Raw genomic sequence first — 17,621 nt, forward strand, 5'->3', positions numbered from 1 at the left:
CCTCCCTCCCTCCCTTCCTTCCTTCCTTCCTTCCTTCCTTCCTTCCTTCCTTCCTTCCTTCCTTCCTTCCTTCGTGTATGTGTGTCAGTATAGAGGCTACACACAAAATGATATTTTGGGTAGCTTCCTTAATCACTTCCCACCTTTTTTGTTTGTTTGTTTGTTTTTGTTTTTTAAGCAGGGTCTCTCACTGGGACCTCTTAGGCCAGGCTATCTGGGTGCGGGGCTCTGGAACCTGGCTGTCTTCCCTGCCCCAGCACTGGGATTACAGGAGTGCGCAGCAAGGCTGGCTTTTCACACAGGTGCTGTAGATTTACTCAGTTCCTCGTGCTTTCAGCACATGAATGAGCCATCTCCCCTCCCTTGCTCTGCTTTATTTATAAACTGCCCCAAGTCCCAGAGGGAAGGTCAACAGTGCAGGATTCAAGCTGCAGAAATGGTATCAAGATACAGCGCCAGCGTTTACCTCCTCCGAGTAAGGCATTCTTTCTGGTTTGGGCCTCTCTTGCCAGCCCAGCACACAGGAGGAAAACAGACCCAAGCCAGGTCTTCTTTTTTTTTCCCCTGTGATCCTCAACCATGTGAGCGCTCTCATTCCTGGCACCCTCATCCCACAAAGAGAAGAGGACCAAGCCCTCACACCTCCAGGGGCTGGTGAGGGGTGACTGAGAGTGGATGAGGCCATTTAGAGGAAAAAAAAAATCACTTTCTCTAGCCCTGGTTCCCCTGAACGCCGTAATAAGCTCGAAGCACACAGACTCCTCATGGTTCACGCATTCTAGGAGTTAGGTGTGCAGCAAGCAGCGTGCCCTTGTCTGGTCCCTGGTAGCAGGCAAATGCAGGTATCAGATCACACATCGCATGATGGGGACATCGCAAAACGCAAGCAAATTTGCAAACACAGAACTCAAAGAGTCAGACGGAGTAGCTCCTCTAGCAAACGCACATCCTGTTCACGAGAGGAACGTGCCCACTGCACTGAATGACTGACACGAACCAGGAAGCACTGCTTTCTTAGCTGTTGACCCCAACAAGCACTGGTCCTTTCCTGGCACTTTTTTACTGCTTAGGACGGTCCAAACCATAAAGCTAATGTGTAGTTTAGTGTTCCCGAGCACAAGGAAGCTGTGATAGGCCTTTGAGACATGTGTCGCAGGGCTGTCATTTGTGGGCTCAACCACACGGGAACAGCACGCATTAAATAAGGCATTTCTTAACACAGAAAACAAGGCTAGGTACTGACTGGATGATGAAAATAGGACCAGGGGCTCTGAGGAACCAGAGCCTGGCTCAGCATTTCCTAATTCAGTGTTTCCACGAAGTTTGTTAAAAAAGGGGGGGGGGGAAGAACAATGAGAATGCTCTGTCAGCATGACATTTATTCTAGAAACTCACCTGCGTGGTATATAGGCATCTGTGAAGGGACAGGTACAGGTACTGATGGGCAGGGACCTGGCCCCCAAGAAGACTTCTATGCACAGTTAGTACCCTCTGCCCTCTGGGCCTCTTGTCCACAGAAGTGCAGAGCTGAGAGGTCTCACCCTGTCTCATTCTGTGCGTGTGGAGTCCCCACGTGAGAGCGCACAGCCCGGCCATGGCGGGCTATACCTTGGTCCAGATATGATGGCTAATTTTCACTATCACTGGCTCAGCCACTCAGAAGCACAGTTCCAGCTGTGCCTATCAGGGTATTTTCAGAGAGGCTTAGCTGAGGAGGGAAGGCCCACCCTGACTGGGGTGACGCTATTTCACAGGATCCCAGACTGAAGGTAAAGAGGACGGTGAGCCCAAGGGCTCTTCTCATGCTTCTTCCTGCCGGTAGACACGAGGTGACCAGCTGCCTCAAGCTTCCGCACTGTCTCCCCACCTGGCCAGAAGCTTGACACAAGCTACTGTCATTTTGGAAGAAGGGCCCTCAATTCAGAAAGTCCTCCCCACCAGATTGGCCTGTGTGCAAACCTGTGGTGCAGTTGCATGTTTAATGGTTGATACAGGAGAGTCCATTTCACTGTGGGAGGTGCCGGCCCTGGGCTGGTGGCCCTGAGTGCTACAAGAAAGCAGAGTGTGCAATCCGGTAAGTAGCAGCCCTTGTCCAAGGTCTCTGCTCCTGTTCCTGCCTCCAGAGTGCTGCCCTGGCTTCCCTCAGGAATGAACTTAAGAGCTGTGAGGTAAGTAAAGCCTTTCCTCCCCAAGTTAATTTTAGTCAGTGTTTTAACCACAGCAGTGGAAACCCTAGCTGAGTATAACAAATGCACTGGCTGAGTGGTCAGCACGCATCCCCCAACCACAGCCTCACACGCATTTCACCTTTCCAGGCTGTGCCTCAGGCCTTCCCCAATGCCCAGGCCTAAGGAGGCCTCACGCCGTCCAACCTTATCTTACAAAGCATTTACATCCAGCAAGAAAAACTGCCTGCAGCATAAGAAAACACTGCTGGGCTAAACACCCAGGACTCAAATGAAAACCGCTGTTTTCAACCGTAGGGAAAATCCACTCAACCATGCCATGACCCTGAGATCCTGCCACACGTAGGCACACGTAGCCACACGAGGCCCGGAAGCCCCAGACAGAACACTGTGTTTTTCCTGTGACCCAAAGTTGAAGAAAAAAGGAAATGGAGTGACCAGGGCTGGACATGGCTACACCAGGCTGAAGTAATTCCCAGTGGGAGTGGGAGGTGCCATCTCTAATGAAATGTCACCTCAATCACTTTTGCCAGGGTTATAAAAAGAAACTGGAGACTTCCTCCCTGGGGCGTCATCTGCTACTCACCATTCACAAAAGTGCTGTTTTAGATGTCTGTAGTACGTATTCTTTTCCTTTTGAAAACAACCACCAAAAACTTCCAAAAAATATCAAACAGCATTCCAAATGGCAATGCTATTTGCTGTCCAACTTAGAGTTCGGCTCGGGAGTGTGTCTGAAAAGGCAGGCAGCTGGTACCAATTTGTGACAATATAAAAAAAAAAAAAATCAATATTGAATGCTCATGTAAATATTTCCTCCTGTGCCAGATTCCACAGCCCGTACACATCTTACTCGTTCCCGTGTATTTCAGTCTTGACTCTTCTTTGCCCGGCTCCAGAGAGCTAACGTTAAACAGTTTGAATGCTGCACCTTTTGACTGAGCCGTGCAAGCTCTGTTCTTTCTCGGTGATACCGCCTGCAGGATGCCTGGAATGACAGCACATTCCTCGTGCTTCAATCCGCCTGGCCTCCGTGAAACACTTGTGTCTGAGGCAGAGGTGAACTCGTGAAATGTGGCCTTCTCACGCTGTGGGTGTGCACGGTGGCATCCCACAGCACAGGCGCCGAGCCCCAATCACATTAGGTAAGATGTCACCCACGGCAAACGGCAACAGCACAGAGGGGAAACGCACGGCCTTTGGGGTCAGGTGGAGTCCCAGCCTGCTGGTTCTAGGGACTTGGAGAACCGCCTAGCACGCTCAGTTCCCTTCCTGATAGGATGGCACTGGCCCATAGGGTCTGCAGAACTACAGGAGGGTAACTGGTCTCTAATAACCACGTCTCAGTGAGAATTACATTCCATGTGCCTCACAGAGAGCATGATCATTGGATTTGGACTTCAAACTCACTGCTCGTTAAATGGGAGCCTCCCCTGGCCCCACTCACCACTCCAAGCAGGGCTGGTACACAGGACTTCCTTCTGCGCTAGAAGGCAGGCTTTCATAAAGCGTCTCATGATTAGAGCACCAAGTGCTGGCCACGGGGTCTCTGAGGCCTTATCGGGCCGCAGCGAGATGCACCTCGGGAGGCAAGAGGCATTCCAGCTCAGCAGCCGGTGTTGGTTCAAACTTCAGGAATCTGACTCCAAGGGCTTTACTGTGGGCCTGTTTAAGCATGGCTTGATTTGGTGAAAACCCTTCTGGTGACACCTAACTTGGCCCCGTGTGTGCAACGAAGCACACACAGATCTCTTTGAGGACCAAGTAAGCTAAATCCAGATCAGAGTCCATAAAGATGGGTTCTGGAAACTGACTAAGAAAGACACATTTGGCGATAAAGGAGGATTGGGGGAGTCCAGTGCTGGAAAAGTCTTTAGCCACACAGACAAGGCAAAGGGCACCAGGCTAGTAACCACGTCTACTCCCAGCCTTCCTGTGGGCAACAGGTATTTCATCCATTCCCTAGAAGGCACAGCTCTGTGTGCTAACATTCCACATTCTCCTAGTGCTTATCTGTGACACAGGAGACCACAGAAAGGCCTCCCCACCTGTCTTTCAGAAGGGCACTGTTAGACCATGTCAGAGATCTACTGCTCCAAGGCCTGCCAAAGATTTGAACAAAAACTTAGAGATCCATAAGGGAATTTAGATTCCACAACACCGCCTCCATCTAACCCCATGGACCTTGTCACCTACAGGACTCCTTTCCCCTAATTTCGGTTTGGAGACTGACTTTGCTGTAATTTAGATCTGGGATGTCCCTCGAGGGCCATGTGTTCAAGGGTCTGTGCCCTGCTTACCGAAAGGCCTTCGGTCATTTGGGACCCAAAGGTCCCAAATTTGGGTCAAAGGTCACTGGGTCATCTGCAGGACACTTAGAAGTCCAGTCTCTCTGCTCTCTTGTGTCTTGGCCAGGAGCTACACGGTTTTGTGCCATCACATACTCTCACTACGACAGGCTGCACGCCAGAGGCCCAGGAGTAACTGGGCCAACAGGTCACGGCCTGGGCATAGGGAGGGGACCCAGGTACACCCCACAAGAGCAAACACAAGGTGCCGCCAAAGCAGGGGATGGCTGTGGACTCTTCCTGGAGAGACTGTTGATTCCAAGGAACAAAGATATGATCTCAGCAAGCCTAGCTGGGAACTTACTTGGGTAACTTACTGGAGGCAGAGGTGACTCTCCTAGGTGTGCCTAAAACATCCATCACACCTGTTCCTGCTCAAAAGACTCCCTGTCCCCTCTGGAATGAGAGTCTACCCCCCTCAAGAAGCCTCCAGTGGGCGTCAATGCCAGGCACCTGCCCTGCTAGTGGCTCCCCCTCAGATGGCCTTTGACTTCCGATAGAGCCCAGCTACCTGGGCACAGCAATTCTGCTTCTCTTCAGGAACAAGAACTGGGCCTCCTTCACCTAACAACTCAGCAGCCCCTGCCTGGCTCAGACACCTGCAGAGCTCATACTGAAACTGCTGCCACCACAGCACCAGATGGGTTATCCCTGGGAGCCTCAAACCAAATTCTAAGTGTTTGGCTGGGGAAGGGCGAGGGGTGGGGCTATGGGAAGGAACCTCCAACAGCAATGAGCCGAGGCACTGAAGAGCAATGGACAACTGTATGTGTCATCGTCACACTGTCCTGTCCGTCCACCAAGGAGCCCTCCCGCTGGAGAGGGAAGCCACTTAGAGCCTGGACGGCAGGCCGCAGCACCTGGCTGGAGGGCAGGAACCCTACTTCTGCAAAGGGAGTGAGGAGAGCATCTCCCCACAGCTTGCCTTGAGGGTGCCCGGTGGGAGCCAGGCATCTCCTGACTGCCTTTCCCAATAACAGGAAGATGGGCTTGGTGCCTCCCCTCCTCACTCCCCCCGGCCAAGTTAGCAATGGCAAACAGGACGAATTTGGTCTGGCTGTATTTGGGACGGGGACTGGGCAAGATCAGCACCCACAGGAGGGTATGGTGACTTAGCTACCCCAGTGCCATACCCTCAGATGCCCACCACCTTCCCAGGCCTGGCCTGGTGCTCCCCAGGTGGAAAGCATGGGCTGGCTGGCAGGGTGCAGCCAACTCTCAATACAAGCAGAGGCTTCAGCTCCCCCAGCCCAGTGACCCCTGGGATGGTTTGCTAACAGGGTCAACGGAACGGAAACACACTGGTGTGTCCGGGGAGGTTACCTGAAAAGCTAAGATCCGCCCTGAATGGAGGCAGTTCCATCCCAGGGACTAGGGTCCCATACTGACTAAAAAGGGGAAAGGAAGGCCGCTGAGTGCCAGTATGCAGAAGCATGTGACCCTGCCGCCATGCTGGCCCTGCCATGAGGGGCCACACCCCTTTTGAACCGTTATCTGAAATATTCCATCTTCAAGACCTTGTCAGGTATTCAGTCACAGCAACAAGAAAATGAATACATTCTACACGGCAGAAACCGTTATCCCCGAACTAGAGATGAGCACACGGAGGCTTAGGGAATGTGGGTGGTGGTGAGGTTTGCTGAGTGGCAGAGCCATGGGGACTCCATGCTGGTCCTACCCCTTCTCAGTCTGTTCACCCACTGGAAGAACAAAGGGTGTGAGAGAGATGAGGCACAGCTGCCGGTGCCCATGGGAGGGCCTGCCCTTCTCGGGTTCTTGGGAAATTTTCCACCATTCCTTCCAACCCAGGGTCCTGCTGGCCTGCCCAGGAGGATATCACGTGCCAAACAGCATGCCTGATGTGCAGGCTGCAGTCCCAAAAATTGGCAGAGCTTTACTCTGCCCTTTAACACACTGACCGTGACGGACACCGGCGGATCTAGCCCTAAGCTCTCTGTTCTCATGGGGTTAACAAATACAAGTGGGGACCAGAGACAGTTAGCAGGGTACATTCTGCAGTACTGAACGGGGGCCTTTGTTTTTGCTAAGTGATGTGATTCTAGGGGTAAGGTTTCTGGATGTCTTAAAACTCCCAGAACTACAAAACACAGAAGTTGGCACCACAACCTGACCACCCTTGGCCACTTTCTAACCTGTCGTCCCCCGCCGCCTCTCTGAATGCCCTGAAGAGCTGTGAGCTCCAAACCAGTCACATTCACAAGTCCCACCGGACCGAGCAAATGCCGCAGTCACGGCACACGCCAGTCACCGCCATGTCTTCACAGCCTTCTCAAGCAAACTGCACTCAACTCAGCTTTCCGCACGGGATCAGCATCTAGCGCGCCCCACGCAGAGAGCTTCCTACGCTTTTCCAATCTATTCTTCATAGCCCAGCCTACCTTGGGCTACAGAGCAGAGCAGACAGTGTGGCTTAGTAACAATTGGGTCAATGAGGAAAATGTTTTAAAATAAAAACCAATATTCTAAATATACAGATCTTTGGCCCTTGCAAATACTCTATTACACTTGTGTTGGTTTTAATTTTCTTCAAGTCTATCATGACTTAAGTATATAAATGGGACCCTTTAGATCAAGAGTGAGACCGAGCCCCTGCATACCCTCCCACAACACTGCAACACCCCAACTGCTAACCAAGGCTCTATCTACAGTCTAGAGTCTGCAAGTGTTCATCTCTGTGGTTAAACACAGCAATAAGCCTCAGGCCACACCAATGACAACCTCGTTCAGGATGAGCTGGTGTGCAATCATCCAAACTCCTCACACAAACAGAGAAAGGCTGGGAAACCCTGATCAATGAAATGTTCCCAGAAGTCTCAGGAAAAAAAAAATATCAAGCAAAACCAAAACCACAGCACTGTAGTTGGTAAATGAAAAAATTACCAATAAGCTTACAATTTCCACACAGCACCAAGGGGCTGCAGAGAGGATTGCAACTTCAGTATCTGAAAAGAATTTGTGGGTTAAAAAAAATATATTTGAAATGTGTAAGTTATGTGTATGCAGAGTTGTGGGCCAAGAGAGGGTACGAGATCCTTGGGTCTGAAGCTACAAGCAGTTGTGACGGTCCAATGTGGGTGCTGGGGGCCAGCTCGGGTCTTCAGCAAAGGCAGTGCATGTGCTTCACCACTGAGCCAGCTCTCCGGCCCTGAAAGGTTCGTTTTAAATTTTACCACAAACCAAACACATGCAACGAATTTGGCCTTTGTTTCCTTTTGTGGTGCTGAGGACTCAAACTCAGGGCTTCCTGTAGGCTGGGCGGATACACTGCCAACTCACCTACATCCACAGCCCTTGTGTTTAGAAGTGGAAAACAGTAATCCTGGGGGTCATGCACATCATCTTTTGTGGCAGATCCCTTGTTCCCCTTAATCGAGGCAGAGCCTTGCTACATAGCCCACGCTGGTCTTGAACCCACGCTGGTCCTCCTGCCTCCATTTGAATCTGGGGCTGCAGACATGAACCACCATGCTCAGCTACCCAGCAGGTTCCTCAGAAGCTGATTTTCCATATGCTTTCTGTGGCCACTGGCACAGCCCCCGAGGGGAAAAAGGAACACAACTGTGTCCTCATGGGGTAGCCCCCAGGGCACAGAGCTCTCAGGAAGCCAGGAGGAGATCAGGCGGTCTGGATTCCTAGGGTGGGAACAGCCCCAGCCTGGAGCAGCTCAGTTTGCTACTCAGAGCTCACCATCAGACTACCCAGCTCAGAGTCACCATCAGCTCCGTCAATACTTCCCCTACAAATACAGCTCACTGTCACAGCTAACGGGTTTTAGACAAATCTCCTTAACTCAGCCAGCCTCAGTCTCCTCATCTCATCCCGCAGGGATATGGAGCAGATAAAGCTACAACACACAGCAAGGGAAGGGAGTGAGGTCTCTGCCCCTGTTTCTCAGCTGCTGCAGGAGGAGAACAGGTGCAATGGTTCAGGCCACATAAGCAGCCTTAACTTTCTCTAGAGCATATGGTGGGGGCGAGCCCGTGAGGCTGCAGGACAGAGGAGGAGGTGGGTAGTGCCCTGCCACCAAATGAGCTGGGGCAGGAGTGGCTGCTGGGGGGGAAAAAGGCCTGGGAAGCTGAGGGGAGCAGTAATGTGGGACAATGACCTTGATGAAGAGGATGTGCGCCAGGATCTAGCTTCTCTACTGGGCTGAGGATGTACCTCCCAATGGGACATCTGGGTAGAGCCAGACCCTGGGTTTGACCCCCACCCAGCACTGTCCAAACCGAAACCAAACCTTCCCCGCTGTCAGGTGGTCAGCGAACTGGGTTTGGTTTTCATCTTGTGGTCACTCTGCAGAAAAGGAAATCCATTTTGGTGAGATGTGGCCCCGAAATGATCCACCCAAGGGTGGCTGACAGCACACAAGCCAGGAGGTCAGTGGAAGGGGGGCGGGGAGAAAACACATGCGTAAGAGGCATGGCAGTCCTGTGGGCAATGTGGGGACTCTACACAGCTGTGATGGCGGCCTCAGGAGAGCCAACCCCATGTGTTGGGGGAGGGGCAGAAGCAACCAGGAGCCACCAAAGGCTACTTTGTAAAAATTATAAAGAATTTAAGTCTGGTAGGAGCAGATGTGGGTCTCAGGAAAGTCACCCTACACAGGGAGAAGGAATGGTGGGTCCGAAAGAAGAAAGGGGTCCTCTTGGAGAATGCCATGTCATCTAGGACAGCGCCAAAGGTGGGCAGCAACGGGCCTGGTACACCTGCACACCTTCTGGGCACTGACCCATCAGGTCACAGGTGGCATGATTTCCTGGGGCAAGCCAGGGGATATCATCGGAGGAGGAGAGCTAAAGACAACCCAGACATGAGTGGGTGTGGCTGTTTCCAACAAACAGATGTGCAAAAGGTCAGTGGGCCGCACCTTGCTGACCCATGACTGGGGTCCAACGTGACACTTTGAAGATACGCGGTGTTCAAACAAAGGACAAAAGCCTCAGAAAGGCGGCAGTGTGATCAGGCTAGGAAGACAGAAGGGTGGCAAGCAGAGCTGGCCCCACCCACCAGATCGAGACAACAGGGCAGGGGCAGGATCAGGGGAGTGAGGATCAGTAAAGGGGTCTCAGGGAGGTACCCAATGAGATTTCACAACTGTGGTCCTAGAAAGCCCTGCTTCCTTAGCCCACAGAGGTCCTCCTAAGATGATACAAAGGTAGGAATCTAAAGAAACCAGTGTGGGCGGTGACCTTTGAGGTCGCCGGGTCAGTTTCTGAGGGCTGAAGTCAATCAAAGAAACGGTGACAGTCTTGCAGGCACCAGCAGATTCCGAAGACCTTAAAACGGTGTTCCACAAACACACAGAGGGACCTGGGTGAGTCACTCAACCTCTCTACATCTTAAAACAGGACTGATACGCTGTCTCAGGATTGTCGCAAACAGGACTCCCTGAAGCCTCATAACTGCTGCTTGTGTTAAATAATAACACTGTGTCCAGGGTCCTGTCCCAGGGCTCCCATGGAAGGGTGAAAGCACCCCTGCCCCGTGGGAGCTCATGCCAAGAGCTCACCTGCCATTTGTCACTGCTGGGTCACGTGGTTACTTGTGTCACACAGCAAGGGACCCAATTCTGTGTCTGTGATCACAGCGGAGCCTTGTCATTGAAATTCACCATGGTCAGCTTCTGTTGAATGGATTCACAAGAGTGACTAGAGTTTCTTCCACACACCTGGCAGATAAACAAAGCAGCCAAGGTCGCCCTCGGACAGCTGTGTGACCTTGGGCTTCTGCTCTGCTCTGGCCTAGGGCTGCAATTCCACGTCTACAAAAGCACTTTATAAATGGGTCCCTGGGCAGGCAAGGTTGCTACAGCCCACTTCCTGGATGAGGGAGAGGCGTTGGCTGGGAATGGCCACCTCAGGCAAACTCGGGCTTCCTGCTGTCTGGAGTCCAACGTGACCCTCCAGTTTCTCAGGTGGCCTGGCTGAAAGTGGCACCTTCTTAGAATCACAACATTTAAGAGACAGGCGTTGGGAGGGGCAGAAACTCAGGGCCATCCGTGGTTTTGAAGCAAGTTTGAAGCTGGTATGGGCTACTTGAGACCTCTCTCAAAAGAAGATAAAAGTCTACCGACACTTGCTGAGTCACTCACTCATTCATTCACTCACTCATTGCCTGTTTTCCAAGCAGGTCCATGGAAAAATTCACCAACGCTTTACATCTAATTCTACAGTTAAATTAGCCTATGCCTCCCAGCCAGACACACCCTGGCCCCTCACGGCAGGCCACAGGACTTACTGAGAATACCAGCCCTGGACATGGCAGGCTCATTTATTCTAAGCCTTTAATACCATGAAGAAGCTGAAGCTGAGAGCCCAGAATTCTCCAGCTGGTCCTGGAGCAGGTCAGCAGCTCATACTGTTCCTCTTATTCTGCTAGTACGTGTGAGCTCACACCAGGGTGCCTCTGCCATCAGCCAAGACTATTTGCTAATGTCCCTATTTGCTAATGTCCTTTGGCCCACTGTAATGAAACTCATGTTGCTGAAAAATGGCTCTGAGGTAGCCTGGGTTGGAGGACTGCTGAGGAGCTCAGTCACAAAGCAAGGTGGCAAAGTTAGGGAAGAATGACCGTCGCCCCTCCAGGGCACTGGCTCAGAACTCCTGGATGGGTTGCATTTTTTCTCTCCAATAAAATCTCAGAGATTATGGTTTATAGCAGCATGAAGCAACTTTCCACCCTGATGTGGGAGCAGCACAGAGGGAGGTGGCACAAGCCCCTAAATGACCAGGAGAAGAAATCCGCCAGGAGCCTGAGGCATGCCCTGAAGGGCTGTGTGATTCTGGGCAACCGACTTAATCCAGCCGGGAGTCAGACCTGGACGGTGCCCGAGCCGCAGCCACTCCCTCAGTTATCCCGAGGCTGGTTAAGTTGCCTTGGATCATAGAAGGAACTCAATGCTTTTGTTAGTGGAAATATGTAGCCCAGGCTGGCCTTGATCCTCCTGGGACTCCTGACAAAGGCTACCATGCCTGACTGGGCCACCTGCTTTTTAAGAATAGATCCCCAAGGGATGTTAACTACAGCCTGACAGCCCTGACCCCTAGCTCACATCTAGCATTCAGTCAATTTTAGCATTCAGGAAGTCAACTACAGCCAAGGCATTTGCAAGGGCCCAAGACACCGGCCAAAGAGCTCAAGAGGAAAGTGAGTGACTCAGAGGGGTTGATTCACCCTGCTCAGGGTCACATTGCTACAGTGGTAACCCCAGCATTCCAGCCCCCAGCACTCCAGTCATGGGTCCTTCATCGTACGGTCTCTCTCCAGCATAGACGCACTCTGCATGGGGCACTGCATTAACTCAGGTGTTCTAGAAGGCAAAGACCTGTGCTGTTTTTAAACAGTTACCGTGCAGCCCTCTGGCTGGCAATCACACCTGAGCTCCACTCTGCACTGCTGAGTGGCTGTCTGCCAGTCAGAAGATCCTGGAAGCAGAATGAGGGTTTCTGCCAGCTGTGGCCTGAGATGGTGTTTTTAAAGTAAAAGAAGCCGTAAAAGACATCTCCAAAATCTGCTCCCTTTCGCCTACTAACACCCTGCCCAGCACAGGGGAAACAGGCAGGGTGTGACACTCACTGCCAGCTGGCGGCTCCCATCTCAGAAACCCCACACCTGCATGGAGCCCCGGCCACAAAACCAGGCAGGATCCCGGGAGCCCTAGAAACAAAGCTGGAGGATCAAACAGAGAAGAAAAATGTCAGGGGACCAACAGAAAGGGGCTATGGAGTCACAGAGAATAACTGGCCTGCTGTGTTCCAGACAAACTGTTACAGCCAGCGGCTCAAAAATTACCGAGGTGAGGAAGTGACAAGGCTGATGGACAGAAGGGAAGAGCTATATTTGGATGGCAAAGACCCAGGTTCCTCTCCAGTCCCACACCGGGTCAGGGTACCCCTCAGTCATGGGGCCACTCTAGCCAGTCCTGCAATCACTCTGAGCCCCACAGGCTCCCTCTCTGTGAAAGAATCCACACGTGGAGCAGCTGTGAGGGGCAAATGCCTTTGATGCCTTCCATGCACAGAGACGGCAACCACCGCTTGGATTCACGGTTACTGAGCACGTACCATAAGGCCTGACCACAGAAATGCTCCTCCCTGCTGTCGTTCAAACAGTGGACAGCAAAGCAATTCATCCTAATCGGTTTTAAGAGTCTGGGTTATAGGTGAGTGATGGCAGGCTTCCCTGGCACATGTAAAGACCTGACTGAGTTCCACTCCCAGTGTCTCAGGAGTCCAGAGGGAAGATACCAGAAAGACTTTTAAGAGTCCATCACTGCCCCCTGAAGGGGGGGGGGGCACAGAGGAGGACAATGCATCCAGTCCTGATAAGACCTGATAGGCTAGGGTCAGATGGAAGGGGAGGAGGACCTCCTCTATCAGTGGACTGGGGGAGGGGCATGGGAGGAGATGAGGGAGATAGGGTGGGACTGGGAGGGGGCTACAGTGGGGATACAAACTGAACAAATTGTAATATATTTTTTAAAAAGTAAAAAAAAAAAAAAGAGAGAGAGAGAGACAGTCCAGGTCTGGAAGTTGTGGTTTTTGTACATCCATGACAAACTCAATATGAGAAACCTCAGATTCGCCAGCAGTGGATTTGAGAGCTGCCATGGCAGGGCTTGTGAGAACTGGGACCCAATCGCACACGGGCCGGCACAGAAACAGGCGATTGCTCTCTGAAGCTGTCCGTGCGTGAGGCTGTGTGTCCAGGGCCCATAACCAGAGGCAACACGGCCCCATAGAGTTTCTCACAGAGCTGGGAAAGAGTCCATAGGAAGTCCAGTTTGATCGGCAGCTCACAGCCCAGGGACATTTTTGTGCAGCAGCATATGGAGAGCTCGCCGCTGGCCACAGGGCTTCAGAAAGCCAGCAGGTCAGGCAGGCAAGGGAGAGCGGAGGGCTGGCTGCCTGGGCTTGAGGGGAGTGTGAACAGGCGAAATCACTTTTCAGGAACCATAAAAATAGCACACTTCAGACAAAGGTGTTCTTGGCTACACAGACCTTTTCCCAGTCACTTTAACCTTCCTTCTGCCCCTTCATTAAGAACTACCAAGTGGGGAGTGGTGGCACATGCCTGTAATCCAACACTCAGAGGGCAGAGGCAAGAGGATCTGAGTTTGAGGCCAGCTTGGTCTACAGAATGAGTTCCAGGACAACCAGGGCTACACAGAGAAACCCCATCAGGAAGAAGAAAAACAAAAACAAACAAACAAAACTGCCGAAAACCTATTCACAAATAGTTTGGTCAATATGAGTGTCAGGCAAAGAAACATCCGGAGGTGTGTTTGGACAGAAGGGGTGAATAAACCATGTAAAGGTTCCCAAGGCTAGGAACAGCAAGTAAGCTCCGGGATGTCCTTTGACACAGAAACTCTAGCTTCAGAATGAGTTTCCTGGAGGAAGAGTGGAGGGCAACCCCATTTCCAGCTGTGGTCAGCTCCTCTGCCCTGCAGGCAGCTCACAGCACCAGTTTATTACCACGTCAGTCCACACCCTCTGTGGGGCTCTAGCTCACACTCTAGAGTCATTAAGAGCCAGGGTGTGGGGTTAGGTGGCAACACCGTTCTGGCGGTCTAGGGCGACCGGGGACGCCAGAGCAGGGCTGTGGCTTGCACCCATTGTCTCTCCTCCATCGGGGCTGTCAGGAGGCTGCCTCCCCAGACTCCACACCCTGCCTAGCTCAGGCCCGGGAGCTCCTGAACTGTAATACTCCCGTAGCAGCATCGGCCTGACTTCCCGCTGGGAAGCCAGCAAAGTTCTGGGCGAGCCCAGCTGGTTCTTCTCTCATCTCATTAGTTGAGGAAGTTAAGTTTTCCAAGCCGCCACCTTCTTTTTCATGCCAAATGAGCCCTCACGGGAGCTTCGCAGGAAAGCGTCGGGAACAGAGACCCGTCTCCCTGTTTACCTAGATTCCCACGGAATGAACGCTGGCCAGGGCCTATCCCTTTGGAGGAAACAGGGTCTTCGGTTCCCTAAACTAACGCTATAATCTCTTAAGAGGCTTTAAATGCTAATGAGGAAGACTCACCGCAGCCTGCAGAGCCACACCTACACCCTTGGGCTTTTCCCTCAACCTGTCCTGTCACTGTCCACACAGAGTGGAGGGCACTGCCCTAGCATACGGCACTGAACTCCAGCGATTTCTCCAATAAGCAGGTCTCGCCGTTTCGGTAAGATGTCACCCACCCCGCTGAAAACTCGCACAAGCATTCAATAAGCTTCTAACTCACGCCAGTTTTTTTTTTTTTTTTTTTTCTCGGAATGGAAAAGTCTCAGGCCACATTTCCTCTGCCCCCAACATGCTAGGCCTGGACCAAGGAAATGCCAGAAAAACTTTCCATTTCTTAGAAAAACAAAAGAACACCATTTCCCGGGCTCCACAGACTTTCCAGAGGGGTTCCCACGTGTCGGTTACTAGTTGGGGCTCCGGAGCGCCGCCCGGCCCAGCCCGGCCCCACCCACTGCACCCGGCAGCCGCTCGCCCGAAGCTGGGGACGCGCCCCCGGGTCTGGACCCGTGGTCAGGAAGCCGGCGGTCTCCTCGCACCGCTTTTTAATCGCTCCTTCCAACTCCCAACTCCCCGGCCAAAGCAGGAGCGCGGTGCACCCGCTCTGCCGGTGCCGGGTTCGTGTCCACGTGTGACCGACCACAGACTCCCTGGCCCCTTCCCCTTCTACATGCCCTAGCGGCTTGGGATTCCCGCCAGATGCCCGAGATCTAGCCAGGCGCAGGGGGGTGGGGGAGCCCCCACCCCACCCCCGGTGCGGTTTCTGTCCTCGCAACGGCGCAAGGCTGGGCGCGCGTGGCGTCCGGGACACTCACCGGGACCTCTGCAGCTGCTCGAAGGCGCTGGCGCTGCCGCCCTGGCCTGGCTGCTCCAGGGCGCAGTAGTTCTGCGAGTTCTGCCGGGAGAAGGCGATGGGCAGGATTCCCTGAGTGAAAGAGTTGAGGCGGCCCCGGCTGCCGCTCGCACCCCCGGGGGTCCCGGAGCCCAGGAAGCTGGCCGGGGGCACCTGCACGTTGCTGAAGGCATCGTCCTCCTCCAGCTCCCGGCCGGCCACCCCCGGCCCGTCGGGCAGCTGCAGCTGAGCACCTGGGCCGGCCGGGGCCGAGCGAGGCGGCTGCGCTGGCTCCCCCGACGCCCGGGGGACCAGGGACGGCGGCAGGGGGCAAGGGCTGGACCCGGAGCCGACGGCCCACGGCGCGGCCGCCGTGCCGGGCGCCGAGAAGGCGTTGCAGCCGGCGGCCAGCAGGCTGAGCCGAGCCCTCGCGCCCGGCTTGGTCGCGCCTCCCTCCTCGCCGCCGCCCCACTCGTCGTTCTGCAGCGGCGGCCGTCCGTCCAGAGAAATGTTGGTGAGGAACGACAGGGCAGCCTGGCGGCGCCGCGGGTCCACGCGCGGCTTACGGAGCGGCTCCGGCGGCGCGGTGGTCGGGGGCGGCGGCGGCGGCGTGTGCAGCCCGCTGGCGGCCGCGGCGTCCGTGCTGCCGCCGCGGCTGCTGCTGCTGCTGCTGCTACTGCTGCTGCAGGCGGCCGAGCCCGCGGTGGCGGTCGCCGCCGCCATTGTGTCCGTCCGCGGCGTCAGCTCCGCGGTGCCCGAGGAGCGGGTGGCGGGTGGCGAGGGCTAAGCGGCGGCCGCGAGCCCCGGCGACCCGGGCTGGGCAGGGCGCGGGGCGCGGGCGCTGTGCGAGGCGGCCCTGCCCTCCCGCGGGCGGGCCATGCTCGGCCCCGGGCGCTCGGGCGCCGCTGAGACCCACGCGCGCCCGCCTCGCCCTCCCCGCCCGGGAACCCCACGCGCGCCCGGCCGGCCCCTTCCGCGCCGCGCGATCCCGGGCTCCCGGGCCCGGCGGTCCGTCTTTATAAGTGCGCGCGCCCCCCGCGCGCCCGCGCTCCGGAGCGCTCTTTGCAATAACACGGTATCACGTGTGGGGAGCGAGACCTGGGAGGAAAACAAAGCCGCAGGCGGAGGCCGCGGCGGCGGGAGGCGACCGCGCAGGAGGAGGTGGGAGAGGAGGAGGAGGAGGAGGCAGGCAGAGCCCGGCGCGTGGCGGGGCGGGGGCTCACCCGGCCGGTCCCCGCGGCCCCAGCTGTTCCCGGGGCGCGCGGAAGCCAGGTGCTGGAGGCGAGCACGTCACCCCGTACGCTCGGGTGGGGAGCGGCGGGTGTCCCTAGCGCCCGAGCAGCCCGAGCCCAGCCTGGGCTCCTGGAGGAGTTAGGCGGCGAGCACCTGGAGCCTTAACAGTCGAATCTGGCGTTGTCTATGGGGCCTGGACCTGCCGGTCCTTGTTGCCAGCTTCACGGGAGGGTAACGCCTCCCAACGTGGACATACCCACCGAAAGCGTCGCTAACCACTGGGATGTAACCCCAACTCTTTCGCAGACCCAGGGGGCCGGCAGCCGAGGTTAAGGATGAAGGAGGCACCGCGACCTGGCTGTGAGCGCCTTCTTCTATGTGACCCCCTGAGTTACACACACAGCCGCCGGTCCTCTTAGCAAAGGACAGCAGGGATTTTCATTTGGTCCCTGAAACTGTTATTACTTTTTCCGGGAAGATCTGGGAAGAGTGTAATAATCTTGCACTCTCGTTCCTGTCGTCACCTTGCAAATGTCTTCCCCTCCCCACCCCTATAAACAGGGTTAGATATTTCCATTTGTTTCATAGACATCTGTGTGGACTCCTGGTTATATGTCCCAGAAAGATGGGCTCCTGCCTAAGGACACGGTGACTCTGGGGTGTAGGAAGAATCAGCCCCACCCCACCCCCCAACAAGTGGTTTTAGTATAGGCAACTTCTGGGCTACCCAGCTGCTAGCCAATCCCTCCGCCGGGTTCTCTGGGCGGTGTGGGTGACTTTTTAAATACTGTATGGAACAATTGTCGCCCTGGATTAGGCTCTGTGACACCTGAGAAGACTTGCTACACTTCTCTGCGGGAGAAGCAAAGTGTTTAAGATGAACGGATTAATTTAATTAGAGGTTTAAATTTAGCCTTGGAGCTAACGGGTAACTCTACATTGAAATTCCACTCCTTTTCAAGTTCAGCAGAGTAAATTAAGTAGCAGAGAGCAAGC

General features: G+C 54.4%; 1 protein-coding gene across 2 annotated transcripts in view; it reads right to left on the reverse strand.

Moving 5' to 3' along the window:
* Cables1 (Cdk5 and Abl enzyme substrate 1) overlaps positions 1 to 16,585 on the reverse strand; it is a 98,508-nt gene extending 81,923 nt beyond the window's left edge. For both annotated transcript variants that reach the window (XM_021645414.2, XM_021645413.2), the window contains exon 1: positions 15,376 to 16,585. In XM_021645414.2, coding sequence (XP_021501089.1) covers positions 15,376 to 16,115 — 740 coding nt within the window. In that variant the 5' untranslated portion in view covers positions 16,116 to 16,585. The remainder of the gene's footprint in view (positions 1 to 15,375) is intronic.
* Positions 16,586 to 17,621: the final 1,036 nt, after the last annotated feature.

The sequence above is a fragment of the Meriones unguiculatus genome, chromosome 2, assembly GCF_030254825.1.
Source record: "Meriones unguiculatus strain TT.TT164.6M chromosome 2, Bangor_MerUng_6.1, whole genome shotgun sequence".
NCBI classification, from domain to species: Eukaryota; Metazoa; Chordata; class Mammalia; order Rodentia; family Muridae; genus Meriones; species Meriones unguiculatus.